Source organism: Carcharhinus amblyrhynchos, chromosome 20 (assembly GCF_965287045.1).
Source record: "Carcharhinus amblyrhynchos chromosome 20, sCarAmb.v2.hapA, whole genome shotgun sequence".
In the NCBI taxonomy this organism is placed as follows: domain Eukaryota; kingdom Metazoa; phylum Chordata; class Chondrichthyes; order Carcharhiniformes; family Carcharhinidae; genus Carcharhinus; species Carcharhinus amblyrhynchos.
Genome location: NC_137343.1, coordinates 44684802 through 44704894, shown reverse-complemented (window position 1 = coordinate 44704894; position 20093 = coordinate 44684802). Strand labels below are relative to the sequence as shown.

The 20093-nt window shown below is 42.9% G+C and overlaps 1 protein-coding gene across 2 annotated transcripts in view; it reads left to right on the top strand.

Annotated features, from left to right (window-relative positions):
- Positions 1-15072, top strand: part of septin5a (septin 5a) — a 42225-nt gene extending 27153 nt beyond the window's left edge. For both annotated transcript variants that reach the window (XM_080208503.1, XM_080208502.1), the window contains exons 6-11: positions 728-845; positions 4867-4968; positions 6665-6761; positions 8116-8251; positions 10886-10988; positions 14679-15072. In XM_080208503.1, coding sequence (XP_080064629.1) covers positions 728-845; positions 4867-4968; positions 6665-6761; positions 8116-8251; positions 10886-10988; positions 14679-14735 — 613 coding nt within the window. In that variant the 3' untranslated portion in view covers positions 14736-15072. The remainder of the gene's footprint in view (positions 1-727; positions 846-4866; positions 4969-6664; positions 6762-8115; positions 8252-10885; positions 10989-14678) is intronic.
- The last annotated feature ends 5021 nt before the right edge of the window (positions 15073-20093 follow it).

Here is a 20093-nt window from a genome sequence, read left to right as displayed (position 1 = left end):
TTAAATCCATTGCTGACCAACTCTCATTTGCACCAGGGTGTGATCTAACCATGCCCTGGGTGCAATTTGTATTCCCGTGTACATTTCTAGGGGCGATTTGTTTCTCTGTGCATGAAGAGGGAGTGATTTATCTGTGGGAGGACCGCTTTCTCTGACTGTGGGGAATCATAGAACCCTACAGTGCAGAAAGACGCCCTTCAGCCCATCGAGTCTGCACCGAACACAATCCCACCCAGGCCCTACCCCCATATCCCTATATATTATACCACAAATCTCTCTAACCTACACATCCCTGGACACTAAGGGGCAATTTCTTAGCATGGCCAATCAACCTAACCCGCACATCTTTGGACTGTGGGAGGAAACCAGAACAAACCCACGCAGACACGAGGAGAATGTGCAAACTCCACACAGACAGTGACCCGAGCTGGGAATCGAACCCAGATCCCTGGAGCTGTGAAGCAGCAGTGCTAACCACTGTGCTACCGTGCAGCCCTAATATTGGAAGGTGAGTTACTTCTGAGATGATCTGTTTCTGTGTCTGCGGGGAAGGGTGATTCATCTCTGGGACAATCTGTTTCACTGCAGGAAAGGGTGAGTTATTCCTAAGGTGATGTGTTTCTCAGCGTGTGGGGAAGGGTGATTTGTCTCTCGGACGAGTTTCCCTTTATCGGAAGGTATAACGTGCCTGTCTCAGGAGTAACTTATTCCCTCTGTTTGGGTTAAGGTTGCGGCCGCTGGACACAGAGTTCATGAAGGCATTACACCAGAAAGTGAACATCGTGCCAGTGATTGCGAAAGCCGACTCACTCACACCTATTGAGGTGAAGAAACTCAAAGAGAGGGTGAGAAACATCATTCATAAAATAAATGAGCTAAATACAAGAGTGTTAAATTCTGTCCCGTCAATATTATTGGCCTTATTTTAATAGCCAGGGAAATGTGTCAGGAACCATGAGACACACATAACTATAAATCCAGATAGTGTTGTTAATGGACCATGTTTTTCGATTTAATGACAAGTTCAAAAGTTTGACTGATCAGGATTGAATAGCATTCATTCATTGAGTAGATGCAATCTGCAGTACAGCCTGTGTTGATGCTGATGGAGCATTGGTCTTTCCTGTATCTGCTCTGTATGCACTCTGCAATGATAATCTGCAGTGTTGGCACAGTTGTCCCAGTTTGGTCACCTAAGGCAAGCTCGCCTTGTTCTATTCTTCACCTCCCTTTTAACTTGATGTTCTCATTTGTCATGAGGCCAATTACTAAGTGACCAATGACACTAAGTGCCACCTCGAGGCAATGGCACAGTGGAGCGATCACTGGACCAGCAATCCAAAGACCAAGGGTAGTGCCCTTGGGACCTGGGTTCCAAACCCACCATGGCAGATGGTGAAATGTGGATTTAGTAAAAATCTGGAATTAGAAGTCTAACGATGAAGCCATTGTAAAAACCGATCTGGTTCACTAATGCCCTCTAGGGAAGGAAATCTGCCTGGTTTAGCCTACATGTGACTTCAGACCCACAGCATTGTGGTTGATTCTGAAATGGTGGGCAGTTAGGGATGGACAATAAATGCTAGCCCAGCCAGCGATGCCCGCATCCTGTAAATATTAATTTAAAAAAATTACTCTCGACTCCACGACTGCTTACTATACAATTTGACTGCCTGAGCAGCATCCCAATTTTGAGCGCAAAGAAGATTTTTCATCTTAACATCAGTAAGATCGTCTCTTTCTTTTATTTTAATTAATTCTCAAAATGTGTGCGTTGCTGATAAGGCCAGTGTTGATTGGCCATCTCGAGTTGCCCTGAGGTTTGATGCTGTTTGTTAGATTATTTTAGAGAGCAGTAAATAACAAAGCACATGAACTGTTTCTGGAATCTCATGTAGACCTGATCCGTCTAAAGGACATCTGTGAGCCAGATGTTTGTTTCACAATCCGACCAGTTTCGTTTTTACTGATGTTAGTGTTTCATTGCTAGAATTATTTTCAAAGTTAATTTGTGATGGGGCTTAAACTCTGGATTATTAGTCCAGAAGTGAACATTAGTCCAATAGTGTAACCTCAGTGCTACCATATCCTTTTTGGCTGAGATGAAAACTTTATTCCCTAGCATTCAGTTCCATGTTTCCCTCTGGCTTTTTGTTTGAGCTGTACTCAGTGGTACAGGCTTTGACCCTTTAATGCTCACATCCTGTCCACTATCAAGTTTGACTGTTTTTGCCTGTATGTGTGTATAGGCTGCTAGTTCTCCCTTCCTTATTATGGAATCCCTACAGTGCAGAAGGAGGCAATGTAGCCCATTGAGTCTGCACCGACCACAATCCCATAACCCCACATATTTACCCTTCTAATCCCCCTAACACTAGGATCAATTTACAATGGCCAAATAACCTAACCCGCGCATCTTTGAACATAAGAACTAGGAGCAGGAGTAGGCCATTTGGCTGCTCTGCCATTCGATAAGGTCATGCCTGATCTTTTCGTGGACTCAGCTCCACTTACATGCCCACTCACCATAACAATTTCTTTATTGTTCAAAAATTTAGCTATCCTTACCTTAAAAAGATTCAATGAGGTAGCCTCAACTGCTTCACTGAGCAGGGAATTCCACAGATTCACAACTTTTTGTGTGAAGAAGTTCCTCCTCAACTTAGTTCTAAATCTGCTCTCCCTTATTTTGAGGCCATGCCCCCAGTTTCATCTGCCAACTTCCCTACTTCTTTCTCATCTATTCCCTTCATAATCTTGTATGTTTCTATAAGATCTCCCCTCATCCTTCTGAATTCCAATGAGTATAGCCCCAGCCTACTCAGTCTCCCCTCATAAACCAACCCTCTCAACTCTGGAATCAACCTAGTGAATCTTCTCTGTACCCCCTCCAGTGCCAGTATATCCTTTCTCAAGTAAGGTGACCAAAACTGTACACAGTACTCCAGGTGTGGCCTCACCAGCACCTTATACAGCTGCAACATAACCTCGCTGTTTTTAAACTCCATCCCTCTAGCAATGAAGGACAAAATTCCATTTGCCTTCTTAATTACCTACTGCAAACCAACTCCTTGTGATTTTTGCACAAGGACACCCAGGTCCCTCTGCACAGCAGCATAATGCAATTTTTTATGATTTAAGTAATAGCCCATTTTGCTGTTATTCCTACCAAAATGGATGACCTCACGTTGAACAACATTGGACTCCATCTACCAGACCCTCGCCCACTCACTTAGACTATTTGTATCCCTTTGCAGACCTTTAGCATCCTCTGCACACTTTGCTCTGCCACTCATCTTAGTGTCACCTGTGAATTTTGACACACTACGCTTGGTCCCCAACTCCAAATCATCTATTTAAATCATAAACAATAGCGGTCCTAACACTGATCCCTGAGGCACACTGCTAGTCACTGATCGCCAACCAGAAAGACACCCATTTACCCCCATTCTTTGCTTTCTGTTTGCTAACCAATCCTCAATCCATGCTAATACATTACCTGTAACACCATGCACCTTTATCTTATATAGCAATCTTTGGAGTGTCCCCTTGTCAAATGCCTTCTGGAAATCCAGATACACCACATCCACAGTCCCCATTTTCCACTGCACATGTAATGTTCTCAAAGAACTGTGGGAGGAAACCAGAGCACCTGGAGGAATCCACTTGCATGTGGGGAGAATGTGCGAACTCCACACAGATAATGACCTGAGGTCAGAATTGACCCCGGGTCCCTGGCGCTGTGTGGCAGCAATGCTAACCACTGTGGCACCGTGCTGCCTCATACTCATATAATCTCCAAGCTCAACGTTCTCCAATGTGCTCCTGCCCAGCTCCCCCACCTCCCCACCCTCCCCTGGACAAATTCCAACTCATACAAAACTCCAGATAGCTTGTAACGTGTACCAGCCTAGGGCTTACCAACTGTATACATACATTGTCCCACAATCATACTGAAATCCTCATTATTTTGTAGGTATCCCTGATGGCCTTCCCATATCCATCTAATCGCTCCACCATTTCTGCAACATTTTTAGCTATTGTTCCATTGTTCTCTCTGACTCTGTACATTAGGTTGGTCCCTCCTCCTGTCCCAGAATTATTTTCAGGATGTTTTTAATCATTATGCTTCCAGACTCTGGAATGCTATCCCTCCACTTTTTCTCCTTCCTCCTATCTCTTCCCAAAATCTACTCAAAGACAATTTCTTTGATCACACTAAGGTGAAAGCAAAATACTGCAGATGCTGAAACCTAACACAAACTGGAGGAACAGCACCTCATCTTCCGATTTGTCCTCCTGGACTAAACGTTGAGTTCAACAACTTCAGAGAATGAACTCTGCCCTCTACTTTCGTCCCATTTCCATTTAATTTATTTCATTTTGTTTCTTCTTTTCACAAGACCATAAGATATAGGAGCAGAATTAGGCCATTTGGCCCATCAAGTCTGCTCCACCATTCAATCATCACTGATATGATTCTCATTCCCATTCTCCTAACTTCTCCCCGTAACCTCTGATCCCCTTATTGATCAAGAATCTGTCTGTCTCTGTTTTAAAGACACTCAGTGACCTGGCCCCCCACAGCCCTCTGTGGCAATGAGTTCCACAGTTCACTACCCTCTGGCTGAAGAAATTCCCCATCGTCTCGTTCATCCATTTTTATCATCTCTCTTTCTCACTTCAATTTTTCCACTTCTCCAGTTTTTGTCTCTGATCACACAATTGTTTGACACTCTGCCCTTCTGCTTAATCTGTCTGTCTGCTCCCCAGAAGCTCTTCCCAATGATATTGTCATCATGAATATTGCAGCGCAGTAACCAGTTTCTTACTAACTTTGCCATGTTCATTCTTCTGCCAATGTAGATTCGAGATGAAATTGAACAGTACGGAATTAAAATATATCAATTTCCAGAGTGCGACTCAGATGAGGACGATGACTTTAAGCAGCAGGACAAGGAATTAAAGGTGAGATGCAGTTCCAGGGATGTGGGATGCAAGGGAAACATCCTCTGGGGAAAGTCAACTTTGTGATCAATGTAATTATATAGTTGAGCTCATTTCAACATCAGTATCAACTCTCAACACCGACGTAATGGCAAGCACGCTGACTCTATTCCTGGTTAAAGACAATGGGATCACATCCAAACCTCAAACTGAGTCGAATATGATCACACTTCAGAACTTTAACTGACTGATGTGCGCCCAGAATAAAACTTAATGGAATAGAACCTCATCCCAACTGTAATTAGGCGTCTGAAAATCAATAACAGTCACAACATTATCTAATAGCCGCTGATGAGGAAAGCCATTTAGTCAATTTTAACTCATCTTCAGAAACAATGTGTGTGGTGTTGGCTCACGTCTTGATTGTTATTGGAAGAAGGAATAATCTCCAACTGAACACACAAGAATATGGCACAAAGAAATGGAAGCAGGAGGAGGCCACCAGCCCCTTCAAGCCTGCCCCACCTTTCAAAGGCTGATCTATGCTGGCCTCCAACTATGGGGCACAGTAACATGGTGGGGTATTCAACCCAAGATCACTTTTATTTTCTGTGCCTGATATTTTTATTAATCAATCCCTGTTAAAAAAAACCTTCATTTTGAAAATTTAATTAGCTGAATTTGGAGCATATCAATTATGGGGGAAAGATATTACTTGAGAAATGATTAGTCAAACGTTATGAAATACTTCAGCCCCTCAGTTCTAATAATCCTCTTTAATATCAATCAAAGGAATGAACAATGTCAGCAATCTGCTGTCCATGATGGTAACACTATTGCCTCTTGAGTCAAACGTTAGTTGATTCAAGTCGCAACTCAAGCGTAAAAGTCAAAGCTAGTGCGGTACTGCGGGAGAGCTGCACTCCCACACTTAATGTTTTTGGATTAGACATAACACTGAGGACCCATCTGCCCTTCAGGCGAAGGTAAAAGACACACAGCACTATTTTGAAGAAGAGTAGAGGAGTTCCCCTGCCACACACACCCACACACCCACCCACACATACACACACACACTCACAAACAACATAAGAACATAAGAAATAGGAGCAGGATTAGGCCATCTAGCCCTTCGAGCCTGCCCCGCCATTCAATAAGATCATGGCTGATCTGAAGTGGATCAGTTCCACTTTCCCGCTTTCTCCCCATAACCCTTAATTCCCTTGTCTATCAGAAACCTATCTACCCGTGACTTAAATACATTTAGCGAGGTAGCCTCCACCACTTCAACGGGCAGAGAATTCCAGAGATTCACCACCCTTTGAGTGAAGAAGTTCCTCCACAACTCCAATCTAAACTGCGCCCCCCCCCTTATCTTGAGGCTGTGCCCTCTAGTCCTGCTGTCCTTTCTAAGCGGGAAGAATCTCTCTACCTCTACCCTATCCATCCTCTTCATTACCTTATACGTCTCTATAAGATCCCCCCTCAGCCTTCTAAACTCCAACATCTCCTAACAATATTTATCCCTCAGTCAACATAACAACTTGGTCATTAACAAACTATTGTTCCTGGAGTTTGCTGTGTGTAAATTGGCTGTTTTATATATTACAACACTTCAAAAGTACTCCATTGGCTACAGAACACTTTGCGACATTCAATGGTTTGGAAAGGTGCTGTACAGCCACAAACCCTTTCTTTGTTTCCACTTCCTTTGTAGGAGAGCATTCCCTTTGCTGTCATCGGTAGCAACACTGTGGTGGAGGCACGGGGTCAGAGGGTCCGGGGACGACTGTACCCCTGGGGGATTGTAGAAGGTAAGACTGCTGTGGAAGCGGAACTGCAATCTACCTCAAAGCGACTGTTCAAAAAGGAACAAGATGTGTGAGGCAACTTAGAACTGTGAGGAGAGCAATGCTTAAGCAAGACCTTTATTTCTCCTTGAACAGAATTCCGTCGGTATACAAAATTCCATAAACTAGAATTGAACAGAAGTGTGAACATCAGTGTGGCATGGCTCTGAATGTAAAGATCGATAAAAGAATATTTTCCAGTTAATCTGATATTGCACCAGATCCAGTCAGTTCCTTATGCAGAGCTAAGATAAAGAAATGAGAAGATACCAAGTTGAGTATGTGGTGTGTGCTCAGTTAGCTGACTGCAGCTGGGACAACCATTAAGTTGGCATAATTGTCCTTGGTGCAAATTTGCTTGGGAAGGCTTGCAATATTCCTGTTCTTTATTGCTAAACAGTGATCCTTGCTGTTGATCTCGGCTGGGGAATCAGCCACGTGGATGGCCCTCCTGCGTCCCACAAATGAATTTTAAAAATATTATAAGGTGATTAATCCTATGACAGTGCCATAGCTCATTTAGTTATTGACTTTAGCTATAGGAATGTGGTCAAGGCAGCTAGCTAGCTAACCCCATGATGCTTCTCAAACTGTTATACTCCATTTTGACTAGTATTGTACATTGCTAGAATGAAATTGAATATAATCATGTGTATTAAAGGTGTCTTTGCTTCAGGCCCACCTCAACACAGATAAGTTGCACTAAGGAATAGTTGAGTGACTCCAGCTCTGAATTCTCCCTTGAAATCCAGGGGGGTATTTGAACTAAATGAGCTATGGCACTGTCATAGGATTAATCACCTTGTAATATTTTTAAAATTCATTTGTGGGACGTGGGCATCACTGGCTGGGCCAGCGTTTATTGCCCACCCCTCGCTGCCCGAGGGCAGTTAAGAGTCCCCAAATTGCTGTGGAGTCACATGTAGGCCAAACCAGGTAAGGACTGCAGATTTCCTTCCCTAACGGACATTAGTGAACTCGATGTGTTTTTCTGACGATAAATAATAGTTTCATAGTCATCAATAGATTCTTAATTCCAGATTTTTTTTAATTGAATTCAAATTTCAACACCTGCTCTTGTGGGATTTGAACCTGGGTCCCCCGAACATTAGCTGAGTTTCTGGGTTAACAGTCTAGTGGTAATATCGCTATGCCGTCGCCTCCCTGAGCTGGTATAAAATTGCTATCGTGAATGGTAACATCCAGGTTGTGGTTTGCTAATCCTTTCATGATTTCTCATATTCTCCATAGGAAGAGTGAATACATGCACACACAAGAAGCAACCAGTGAAGGTTTAATTTTTGTCTTATGTTGACAGTGGAGAATCAGGCACATTGTGACTTTGTAAAACTGAGGAACATGCTGATCCGAACACACATGCAGGACCTGAAGGATGTGACCTGGGACATTCACTATGAGAATTTCAGAGCCAGATGCATTCAGGAGATGACCAGGTCTGTTTTTATTTTATCTTTTTCGCACTCACCTTCTTGTAAGGAACTTGATCTGATAACTGAGTATTGAATGGGTGCGTTTGCAGGCAGTGTGGTGGCAAAGCATATTCAACCATTAGTACACAGGCCTGATGGAGAGGTGCACGCATCCCAGCTCCCAGGCAACTGTTGACGTCACTCTGCTGTGTTGCAGATCTTGGAAACAATTCTAAGGGGTATTTATTGTTGGACAGCTTGTGTGTCACTAATGACTGGCGGCTAATGAGCTGCAATTGGCTAAAAGCACTCAACCCGCATCTCTGTTGCAATAGTAACATGATGGCAAAAGTCCTGAGGCTTCTGTGTAGAAGTGGACGCAATTATGCAAGTCATGTCATAAGAACATAAGAAATAGGAGCAGGAGTAGGCCATCTAGCCCTTCGAGCCTGCCCCGCCATTCAATAAGATCATGGCTGATCTGAAGTGAATCAGTTCCACTTTCTCCCCATAACCCTTAATTCCCTTGTCTATCAGAAACCTATCTATCCATGACTTAAATATATTTAGCGAGGCAGCCTCCACCACTTCAACGGGCAGAGAATTCCAGAGATTCACCACCCTTTGAGTGAAGAAGTTCCTCCACAACTCCGATCTAAACTGCACACCCTCCCCTTATCTTGAGGCTGTGCCCTCTAGTCCTGCTCTCCTTTCTAAGTGGGAAGAATCTCTCTACCTCTACCCTATCCATCCCCTTCATTATCTTGTAATTCTCTATAAGATCCCCCTCAGCCTTCTAAACAGTACAGACCCAGTCTATTCAGCCTCTCTTCATAAGCTAATCCCCTCATCTCCGGTATCAGCCTGGTGAAGCATGCTATGTCCAGCATTACAAATTGATTACTCGTTAAATTTTAGGGCTCGTATCTGTGAGGGGGATAAATTCTCATGGTGAAATCGGTTTATTTTGTAATGATATATTTCAAAGTAGCAAGGAGCCCATTATAAACTGGCATTTCAGTATTTCACCTCTCCCAGGCTAGTAGCCATAACATAGATATAATTTGCTAGAGAAATGATGAACATGGTGATTATTTCTCCATGAGGTCCAGACATTTCCTGCAAAAGTGATGTCAGATCAGAGAACCGTGGAAATTTCAGCCCTGTGGCTTTGCCATTATTCATTATCCATTATTCTGATTATATTGCACACTTCATTTTTAATCACTTCTGAACTTATGCCATTTGACTTCATAGAATCCCCACAGTACAGTAAGAGGTCATTCGGTCCATTAAGTCTGTACCAACCACAATCCCACCCAGTCCCTATTCCCGTAACCCACACATTCACCCTGCTAATCCCCCTAACACTACAGTCAATTAAGCATGGCCAATCCACCTAACCTGCGCATCTTTGGACTGTAGGAGGAAACTGGAGCACCCGGAGGAAACCCACACAGAGGAGGTGCAAACTCCACATAGACAGTGACCCGAGGCCGGAATTGAACCCTGGTCCCTGGCACTGTGAGGCAGCAGTGCTAACCACTGTGCCACCATGCCACTTAGTTATATTCATCAAGTTATATTTGTAACGTTGGATCCAATTAATCTACCAAATTATAGAGTCATATTCAGTGTTCACCAGGCCTAAGATGCTTAGTAGTTTATTCACCTCCAGGAGCTTCCCTTAATCATCTTCCATGCAACTCAGAACATTTGGTAATTAAATCTTTCCTCATGTTTCATGCACCCTACACTGGCATCCTATTCTGGCTTAAGACTCTTAATTCTAGAAGTTCCATGTATCTCTGGCATTGTGGCAGCTAGAACTGAATATAATTCTTCAAGTGCAATCTGACCAGTATGTTGGAGAACCCGAGCAGAACCTCAATAAATTAACTTTCCATTGTTTTGACTATGTATCCATGCATTCTGTCAGTTTTATCAATTGCCTCATTACACAGTTGAGACACTGGCAGTGACTAAGATGTAGAAAGTCATCATTCTATTCCATTCATATTTTATGTAGTTATATCTATATATTGATCTATGCAATGTAAATTCATTTTGTATTTGCTTTCTTCTGTTAAATTAGATCAAAATCTATATCACGTTGTTGAGATTCTATCGATGTAAAGTCAATTGCAGAACTTTTCGGATGACTTGGCCAATTGCATTGAACTAAGGAAAAACCGTTTAAAGCATGCAGCCCTGTAACACTGTTAGGCACTGACTCTCAATGGAAGTTCATATTACCTCTGTTGTAACAGCCACTTACACCATTTCTCCAAGGTTTCCATCGATCATTTGTCAACATGATTGGAAAACCTCTTACAGGATGTTATTGATTGAAAGTTTGTTCTTTTCCAGTGTAGATAGAAATTGACATAGTCGGAAACTCTCTGGGGGTTTCTTTTGTGCACCCATTGTAACTCTGGTGGGAAATTGGCAGAACCTTGGAGAACAATCACAGCTTAAGCAGTTTGCAGTGTTTCTTTGGGGACTTGATTTGTTTCCATGCTTACGACTGGAACTCAGAAATGTCAAAGCCTAAATATATTTTTATTCATATTAATGTGTTGTTTTGAAATTGGGCCCTAGTTCATCTCAAAGTGATCAGACTAAAGCCACCGTATTTTTCTTTCTTTAACTTCACAGTAAATTGACCCAGGACAACCGAGCAGAAAGTCCGCTCCCCTTACTACCCGTGCCAACCCCAGATGCAGAGACAGAGAAACTCATCAAAATGAAGGATGAAGAGGTGGGTATCTGGGAAACGCTTGCCATGTTATGTGGTTGAATAGTCTGCAACCATGAGATGTCTGGCACTGACCATCTGTGTGAATGGACTCGTAAGTAAATGTTCATTTCAGTGTTGTGACTTCAGCCTTTAATCTAGTTGTTGACCATCCTTTTGCCTGATGTTTTAGAACCCTACAGTGCAGAAAGAGGCCCTTCGGCCCATCGAGTCTGCACTGAACACAATCCTACCCAGGCCCTACCCCCATATCCCTACATATTATACCCACTAATCCCTCTAACCTACACATCCCCCGACACTAAGGGGCAATTTCTTAGCATGGCCAATCAACCTAACCCGCACATCTTTGGACTGTGGGAGGAAACCGGAGTACCCGGAGGAAACCCACGCAGACACGAGGAGAATGTGCAAACTCCACACAGACAGTGACCCGAGCCGAGAATCGAACCCAGGACCCAGGAGCTGTGAAGCAGCAGTGCTAACCACTGTGCTACTGTGCCGCCCATAATTAGTATTGAATTGTTTCTGAAAGATCTTGTGACCGTTTTCAAATCATGTGAGAAGGCACTTTGTATCACTTAGTGATTAGCAATGCAATTAACACACTCCCAATTGACAGGCATTACCTCTTATCTGTGATCATTTTTTGAGATTTATTTATTTTCGAGACTTGGCTAATGCTAACAATGCAAATTTATTATCTATCTCAAGTCTCCCTGGGCAGGCATAGGCTTTGTATGTGTGGTTTGGCTGAATACCAGATTATAGTCATAGAAACCCTACAATGCAGAAAAAGGCCATTCAGCCCATTGAGCCTGCACCAACCACCATCCTACCCAAGCTCTATCCCCGTACTCCCAAATATTTACCCTGCTAATCTCCCTGACACTCAGGAGCAATTTAGCATGGCCAATCCACCTAACCAGTGGTTAGGTTGTGGGAGGAATCTGGAACACTGGAGGAAACCCACGTAGACATGGGGAGAAGGTACAAACTTCACACAATCACCCAAGGCCGGAATTGAACCTGGGTCCCTGGTGCCATGAGGCAGCAGTGTTAACCGTTGTGCCACCGTATTACAATCCCAGTTGATGATAAGACTGGATGGAAAGATTCTGGAATGGATTCCTGGCTCAAAAGACTGAACTTGTACTTTTTTTCATAACACATAGAGGAACAGAGTCACAGGACCACTAATTCATTTTGTCAACAAGAACATTTTTACTCCTTCTCATAGCTTATCAAATACACACAGATTTTAAGATTAACATGCATTACAAAGCCTAAAACTATAACTCCTTAATACAACATCCCTTTACTACACGAGAGCTATAATCAAATATACTCTCCACTCTGAACCTCAATGTCTGTGGATTTCTCCTAAATGATTGTCACATGAGAGTTTTTAAACTCCACTCCCAAAAAAAACAAGCTTTTAAATATTTGTTCACAATAATGCTTTCAATTTGTGCTTTCTGTTCCAAAGTCCAGTCCCGGTTTTCCAAATTGTACTTTTAAACAAAGCTGTCCCTTTAGGATTTCATTTTCTGGACTGCTGTACAAACCGTTCATAGAATATAGAACAGTACAGGCCCTTCGGCCCTCTGTTGTGCCGAGTTATGTCCAAACCCAAGATCGAGCTAACCCACTCCCTGTTATCCTGGTGTGCTCCATGTGCCATAAGCATAGACATGGCTCAAGGGTGGAGAAGGAAAAACACATTGTTAGGATGGCAGCGTGGGCTCGTTGGCCTGTTTCCTGTGCTGTGTTGTTCTTTGTTCTTTGTATGTGCCTATCCAATAACCGCTTGAAAGTTCCTAAATTGTCCGACTCCACTATCACTGCAGGCAGATTGTTCACAATTGCTTTAACTCTTGCTTCTGGACTGTATTAAGTTGGTGTCAGATGTTTGACTTACCTCTGAAGTTAGCTGTCCCACTTTAAATCTGGTTACTGCAATTGTCTCTTTAACTTCAAACACTTTGTTTACTCTTCCTTGAACTCTTCTGAACAATAGCTTGGTCTCTATCCTCCTAACTTCAGTCATTTTAGCATTCTTTCTGTCCAGTTCCCTAGTTATCTGGACTTTAACTTGCTCCTTAAGAAGCTTACATCTTTGAAATGACCTTGTCCTGGTCCAGCTTCTTCTGGCAGAGGTGGGAGAGGTTCACTTCACAGCGTCCTATATCCAACTGCAAATATCCAGCTAAAACTAAAACATTTCCCCCCCTTAATAGGGCTGCTAGTTGCTAAGCAACATCCATATGCTTATGCCTTTTATTTATTCTTCACGCTGTAGTCCTCTCTAAGCACAATAGAACTTAACCTATCCCTACACATACAAGCACCTTTGACCAGCATTAATCTAAGTATAGGTTTTACCCTTCCAGGCACAGAAATATTAAATTAAACCCACTTAAAACAATACCTTATTTCTAATGTTTACCAACATAAATATAAATCCCTTAAAATAAAATTGTTTTCCTAACACAAAGTATTATACTTTCGACTTGATGTCTGTATGTTGAACTGGCATTGCAAACTGGTGGCCTGTACAGATGTTCCTCAAGTTTGATTTCCAATATAATCATTAGAAATTAAAACTCGGCAGTTCCTATAATAGGTGGCCAATTCACAATATCAGTTTTAGGTTTGGGCAGCAAGTCAAAAATCCATGCCCTCGTTTCTGAATTGACCAAGTAGCCAAACTGCTATCCACTGACGTAGAAAGGTTTCATCATGACAAGTGCCAATTTCCATAGTAAACAAATATATTTTCATGTTGTAGACTGGCAGAGTTTTACTTCACTGGTGATAGATTGGGAAATGTTGACTTGAGTGTCCTTGTACACTAGCTGCTGAACTCAAGCATGCAGGTACAGCAAGCAGTCAGGAAGGCAAATGGTAGGTTGGCCTTCACTGCAAGAGGACCAGAGTTCAGGGGCAAGGATGTCTCACTGCAGCTGCACAGGGCCTTGGTGAGATCACATTTGGAGCAGTTTTGGTCTCCTTATCTAAGAAAGGATATACTTATCATTGGCAGCAAAGTTCACCAGCCTGATTCCTGGAATGGCAAGATTGCCACAATAGGAGAAATTAGCTTGACTGGGCCTGTGTTCACTCAAATTTAGAAGAGTGAAAGGAGATTTCATTGAAACATATACATTTCTGACAGTATTGGACATACTGGATGCAGAGATGTAGTTTCCTCTGGCTCAGGGCCTAAAACATGGGGTCATAGTCTCAGAATACAGTCTATTTAGGACTGAGATAAGGTGTAACTTCTGCATTCAGAAGTGAACCTCTGGAATTCTGTAGCACAGAACGCTGTGGAGGCTAAGTCACGGAATATATTTAAGGAGGACATAGATGGATTTCAAAGTGTCGAAGGGTATGGGGAGAAGGTAGGGGTATGGTGTTGAGATAGAGCATCAGCCAAGGTCATGTTGAATGGTGGAGTAGGCTTGAAGGGCTGAGTGGCCTACTTCTGCCCCTACTTTCTATGTAACATTTAATTAATGTGTGCAGAACTATCTGAATTATTCATGATCTAAAGTATGGATGTTTAGATAAACCGGGGATGGATGACTATTAATAGGTAAGTATTGTTCTGCAACATTCAGTAGTGTAGAGAGTATGGCTCCTGCTTGTCACTGGTAGCTGATAAGAATTTGGGCTTTCTTTCTACAGCTGCGGAGAATGCAAGAAATGTTGCAACGAATGCAACAGCAGATGCAGGACCAGTGAGTGACGGACTGACACTGAGTGAAGAACAAGTACTCACCTCTTCAGCCAAATCCAATAGGAATGAAGAAGGCTGGACAAGACACAGGCCACGCCTCTGGGGGAAATGCACTGTACAGAATGTGTTCCGTGTTTTCTGTTATACTCTAGAGACAGCTTAAGGATGACCATGTGTCTGGCCTACTCTGTCTAGTGCCACCATATCATTTACATATCCTGCTTGTTTGTTTGGGTTTGTATTTAATATCTTGTCAGTACAATTGAAAGCCATTCAGCGACATATCTGCATTGGAATGCTTACGTGGAAAATACTCTTTACTAATAAATGTTTTCAAATTGGTCTGACTTTAGGTAGTGGGTTTTATTTAAAGGTGTTGGTCCATTATTTGGTTTGTATTCCGTGACACAGGCCTGGATTTTCCTGAGCGGTGTTGCTCTGGGAAAGTCCCAGAGAAATGATGGAAGTGACCATTTAAGTTTTTCCTCTTGAGTTCAGCCCAATCTGTTGTTGCAATTATACAGGGCCTTGGCCACACTTGTGTGCAGTTTTGGTCTCCTTTTTAGAGGAAGGATGTTCTTGCTGCTGAGAGAGTGCAGCAGAGGTTTATCAGGCTGATTTCAGGAATGGCGGGACTGATGTATGAGGGAGAGTTTGACTAGGTTAGGATTGTTTTCACTGGAGATCAGATAAATGAGGGGGGGGATCTCTGAGAAACTTACAAAATTCTAACAGGACTAGACAGGGTAGATGCAGAGAGGATGTTCCCAATGGTGGGGAAGTCCAGAACCAGGGGGTCACATCTGAGGATTCAGGGTAGACCATTTAGCACCGAGATAAGGAGACATTTCTTCACCCAAAGAATGGTGAGCCTGTGGAATTCGTTACCACAGTAAGTAATTAATGCCAAAACATTGAATGTATTCAAGAGGTGGATAGATATAGCACTTGGGGTGAATGGGATCAAAGGTTATGGGGAAAAGCAGGATTAGGCTATTGAGTTGGATGATCAGCCATGATTGTAATGAATAGCAGAGTAGGCTCGAAGGGCCAAATTGCTTCATCCTGCTCTTCTATGTTTCTATGTGTCTAAGTAATCTCCTAACAAATTTACAGTAGGAGACTGGACAAAGCACTTCCCTGGATCAGAATTAGACAAAGCTCAGGGATGGTTCAGAACTTGCCCGTGGCAAGTTCTGCCAAGGGCGGCACGGTAGCACAGTGGTTAGCACTGCTGCTTCACAGCTCCTGGGTTCAATTCCCGGCTCGGGTCACTGTCTCTGTGGAGTTTGCACATTCTCCTCGTGTCTGCGTTGGTTTCCTTCGGTTGCTCTGGTTTGCTCCCACAGTAAAAAGTCTGACAACACCAGGTTTCAGTCCAACCGATTTATTTGATAGTAAACTCACTAGCTTTCGGGGCTACCCCCTCCGTCAGGTGAATGGAGAGTTCTGGCCTCAGACAGAGCATTTCAAGCACAGACAGTTTAAACTGTGCTTTATGTGCTCTGTCTGAGGCCAGAACTCTCCATTCACCTGACGGAGGGGCTAACCCTGAAAGCTAGTGAGTTTACTATCAAATAAATTGGTTGGACTGAAACCTGGTGTTGTCAGACTTTTTACCGTGTTTACCCCAGTCCAACGCCAGCATCTCCACATCATTGCTCCCACAGTCCAAAGATGTGTGGGTTAGGTTGATTGGCCATGCTAAAATTGCCCCTCCCTGTCCTGAGATGTGTAGATTAGAGGGATTAGTGGGTAAATATGTAGGGATATGGGGGTAGGGTCTGGGTGGGATTGTGGTCAGTGCAGACACGATGGGCCGAATGGCCTCTTTCTGCACTGTAGGATTCTATGATTCTATGGCCTGCTCCTATTATTGTGCTCTGACCAGATTGTTACTGAACCACAGTTTAGCATAAGATTGAAAATCCTTTATTTGCTGTTCAGCTTAGGTTTTATACTTTTCACTGAAAACTCTGGCAGGTCAGTGTCTATCGAGTGTTTCTTTGCTCTGCACGTAGCCTCTGACTCGAGTCCATTGAGATCTTTATCAAGTTAAATCAAACTTAGTGTTTTCCAGATGCAAGGGCCCTGAAATTGTGCAGGACTTCTCCAGATTTCACTTTAGCGGAAGGGGAAATGTTATAAATGGTTAGAAAGCTCTATTTGAATCATTTCCAAGAGGTTCTGAGGATGACCTCGCTGAAGCTACTGCAAGAGAACAATTCATATGGCGATTGCATTGGACACGCTACACAGATTACATCCCAAGAACACTTCCTATTAGATAAAAGGGCTCTAGGATGTATTACATTTACGGGAGGAACTTGCAATAAATGCAAATTCTTTAATATAAGAAGAACTCTCCATTTGTTATTTTGAATTGCGTGTCAAGGCTAAAACCCACTGGAAAGTGAGACAATTGCCTTCAGTTAAGGCCTTGACTCTAGATTCAGGCTCTATGTTACTATTAACCAGAATGCAAAACTCTTTCTGTTGGAGCATGAATGCATTGTAAAGGAAAATGATTCTCCTCTGATAGAATGTATTAGTTATTGCCCTTCCCCCTCTTGCTATTGATCTTTGATCTGAAGATTGATAATGCTGCAAATAAAGACAAGCTAATCACACTTGGAGACTCCCAAGCAAGACTTGGTGCAGATCGCTAGACAGATAATGAAGGAGGGGTCAGCAGAAGAACTGGTGCTGGCAGTTATAACAGCAATGGTTTCCTCTTGCTGCAGGGTTGAACATGAGATATTAATCACCAACGCAGGGGGCATGGGTAGCACAGTGGGTTAGCACTGCTGCTTCACAATTCCAGGGTCCTGGGCTCGATTCCCGGCTCGGGTCATTGTCTTTGCACATTCTCCTCGTGTCTGCGTGGGTTTCCTCCGGGTACTCCGGTTTCCACCCTCAGTCCAAAGACGTGTGGGTTAGGTTGATTGGCCGTGCTAAGAAATTGCCCCTTAGTGTCCGGGGACGTGTAGGTTAGAGGGATTAGTGGGTATAATATGTAGGAATATGGGAGTAGATCCTGGGTAGGATGGTGTTTGATGCAGACTCGATAGGTGGAAGGGCCTCTTTCTGCACTGTCAGGTTCTATGATTCTATGAACACAGTTCTCCATCTTCTTATTCACAACAAGATGCTTTGGATGTGCCCCCATTCCATGTAGATGATATCTAATTGATTGGGTCATCACCAAGTGGAGGGAGAGGCAAGATGTGTTTGTAATGAAAGCCATATGTGACACTAACTGCTGGGCTGATCACAGTTTCAAAGCTGAGCATCAGGATGAACCCCCCAGACATTGCCAGGGCATGAAGCCCCGGAGCTGTCTCAGTGTCTCAAGACATGAATAACTGCAAAACTTCATAATGTTATTGACTGTGCATCAAGTTACTCAGTCAAAAACCAATTTTGTCAGCCCATACTTCCGTTAGTTTCATCACATTAATCTGATGCTGTATCTCTGTACCATTGATGAGGAGTACAGCAAAGAGAGAACCTGGTGAACTGGTGCAACAACAACAATAATCTCTCCCTCAATGTCAACAAAATGAAGGAGGTAGTCATTGGCTTCAGGAAGCATAATGGAGGACATGCTGCTATCTACATCAATGGGGATGAAGTGGAAATGGTTGAGAGCTTCAAATTTCTGGGTATCCAGATCATCAATAATCTCTCCTGATCCTTCAATGCTGACACTATAGTTAAGAAAGTCCACTGATGCCTCTACTTTTTTTAGGAGGCTAAGGAAATTTGGTTTGTCTGTTGCAGCTCTCACTAACCTTTACAGGTGCACCATAGAAAGCATTCTTTCTGGTTGTATCACAGCTTGGTATGGCTACTGCTCATCTATGGCTGCCAAAATCTACAAAGGGTCATGAATGAAACCCAGTCCATCATACAAACCAGCCACCCATCCACTGACTCTGTCTACACTTCCCTCAGCTTCAGAAAAGCAGCCAGCATAATCAAGGACCATGTGCAACCCAGACATACTCTCTTCCACCTTCTCCCATCGGGAAAAAGATAAAGAAGTCTGAGGACATGTATTCAAGAATAGCTTCTTCCCTGTTGCCATCAGGCTTTTGAATGGACCAACCATATATTAAGTTGATCTTTCTCTATACCCTAGCTATGGCTGTAACATTTTATTCTCTACGATCTCCTTTCCTTCTTTATGTACAGTATGTTTTGTATAGTGCTCAAGAAATAATACATGTGACAATAGTAAATCAAATCGAATCTGGAACTCAGTTGTTCTAACATGTTACTGATGTTACAATAAGTATTTAGCTATTTATAATGGTCACAATTATGATGGCATCATCTAGCAATCAGTTTACATTAAGCAGCCGTATATTTTAAAATTTAATGCTGACAATAGAACCCCTGTTTCATAGCTAAAGATACAGGTGAAATTCTGTTACAATTTCAACTTTACTATTAGATTTGTGGATACAGTCTAAACTGATCTCAAAAAAATGGGCAACTAACAGAATCATGCACTGTGGAATTGCAGTATTAAAGGTACACTGTCTATGTGGAAGTTACACATTCCCCCTCTGCCTACTAGTGTTTCCTCCAGGTCATCCAGTTTCCTCCCAAAGATGTGAAGGTTAGGTGGATTGGCCGTGGAAAATTTCTCCTTAGTGTCCCAAGATGTGTAGGTTATGGAGATCAGGGGATGTGTGGTTACAAGAGGGATTGCATTGTGCATTCTCTGCATGGGTTTCCTCCTGGTCATCCTGTTTCCTCCCACAGTCCAAAGATGTGCAGGTTAAGCGGACTGGCAATACTAAATTGCCCCTTAGTGTCCCAGGATGTGTAGACCAGGTGGATTACCAGGTTAGTTATGTGAGGTTTCTGGGAGGGGGTGGGCCTTGGTAAGATGCTCTGTTGAAGAGATGATGCAGATGCATTGGGCGCATGGCCTCCTTCTGCACTGTAGGAATTCAATGATTTCATATGGCTATAGTGTGGGAAAGATGGAGGATTGATGGCCTGAATGGCCTACTCCTTCCCCTGGTAATGCTGCCATTCTCCAAACAGAATTAGCTTTTCATTAATATTGGTGATATATATTGTAGAGAGTTGCAACTATTCAGGGATTAAGTTTAATGGGACATCTCTGGTGATTTCTGAAATTTGTCAGCAGTTGTGTTCTTATTTCAAGAATGAAATACTTCATCTGTTCCATCGGCTGTGTCTAGTCACATAAGAAAATGTGGATACCTCAGTTTGAATTGATTCTCACTTTTTTACAATTCCTACAAATGACTTTGATGAAAAGGGAGTGAAGGTATGGTTGCTAAATTTGCTGATGATACAAAGAGCGGTAGGGAAAGTAAATT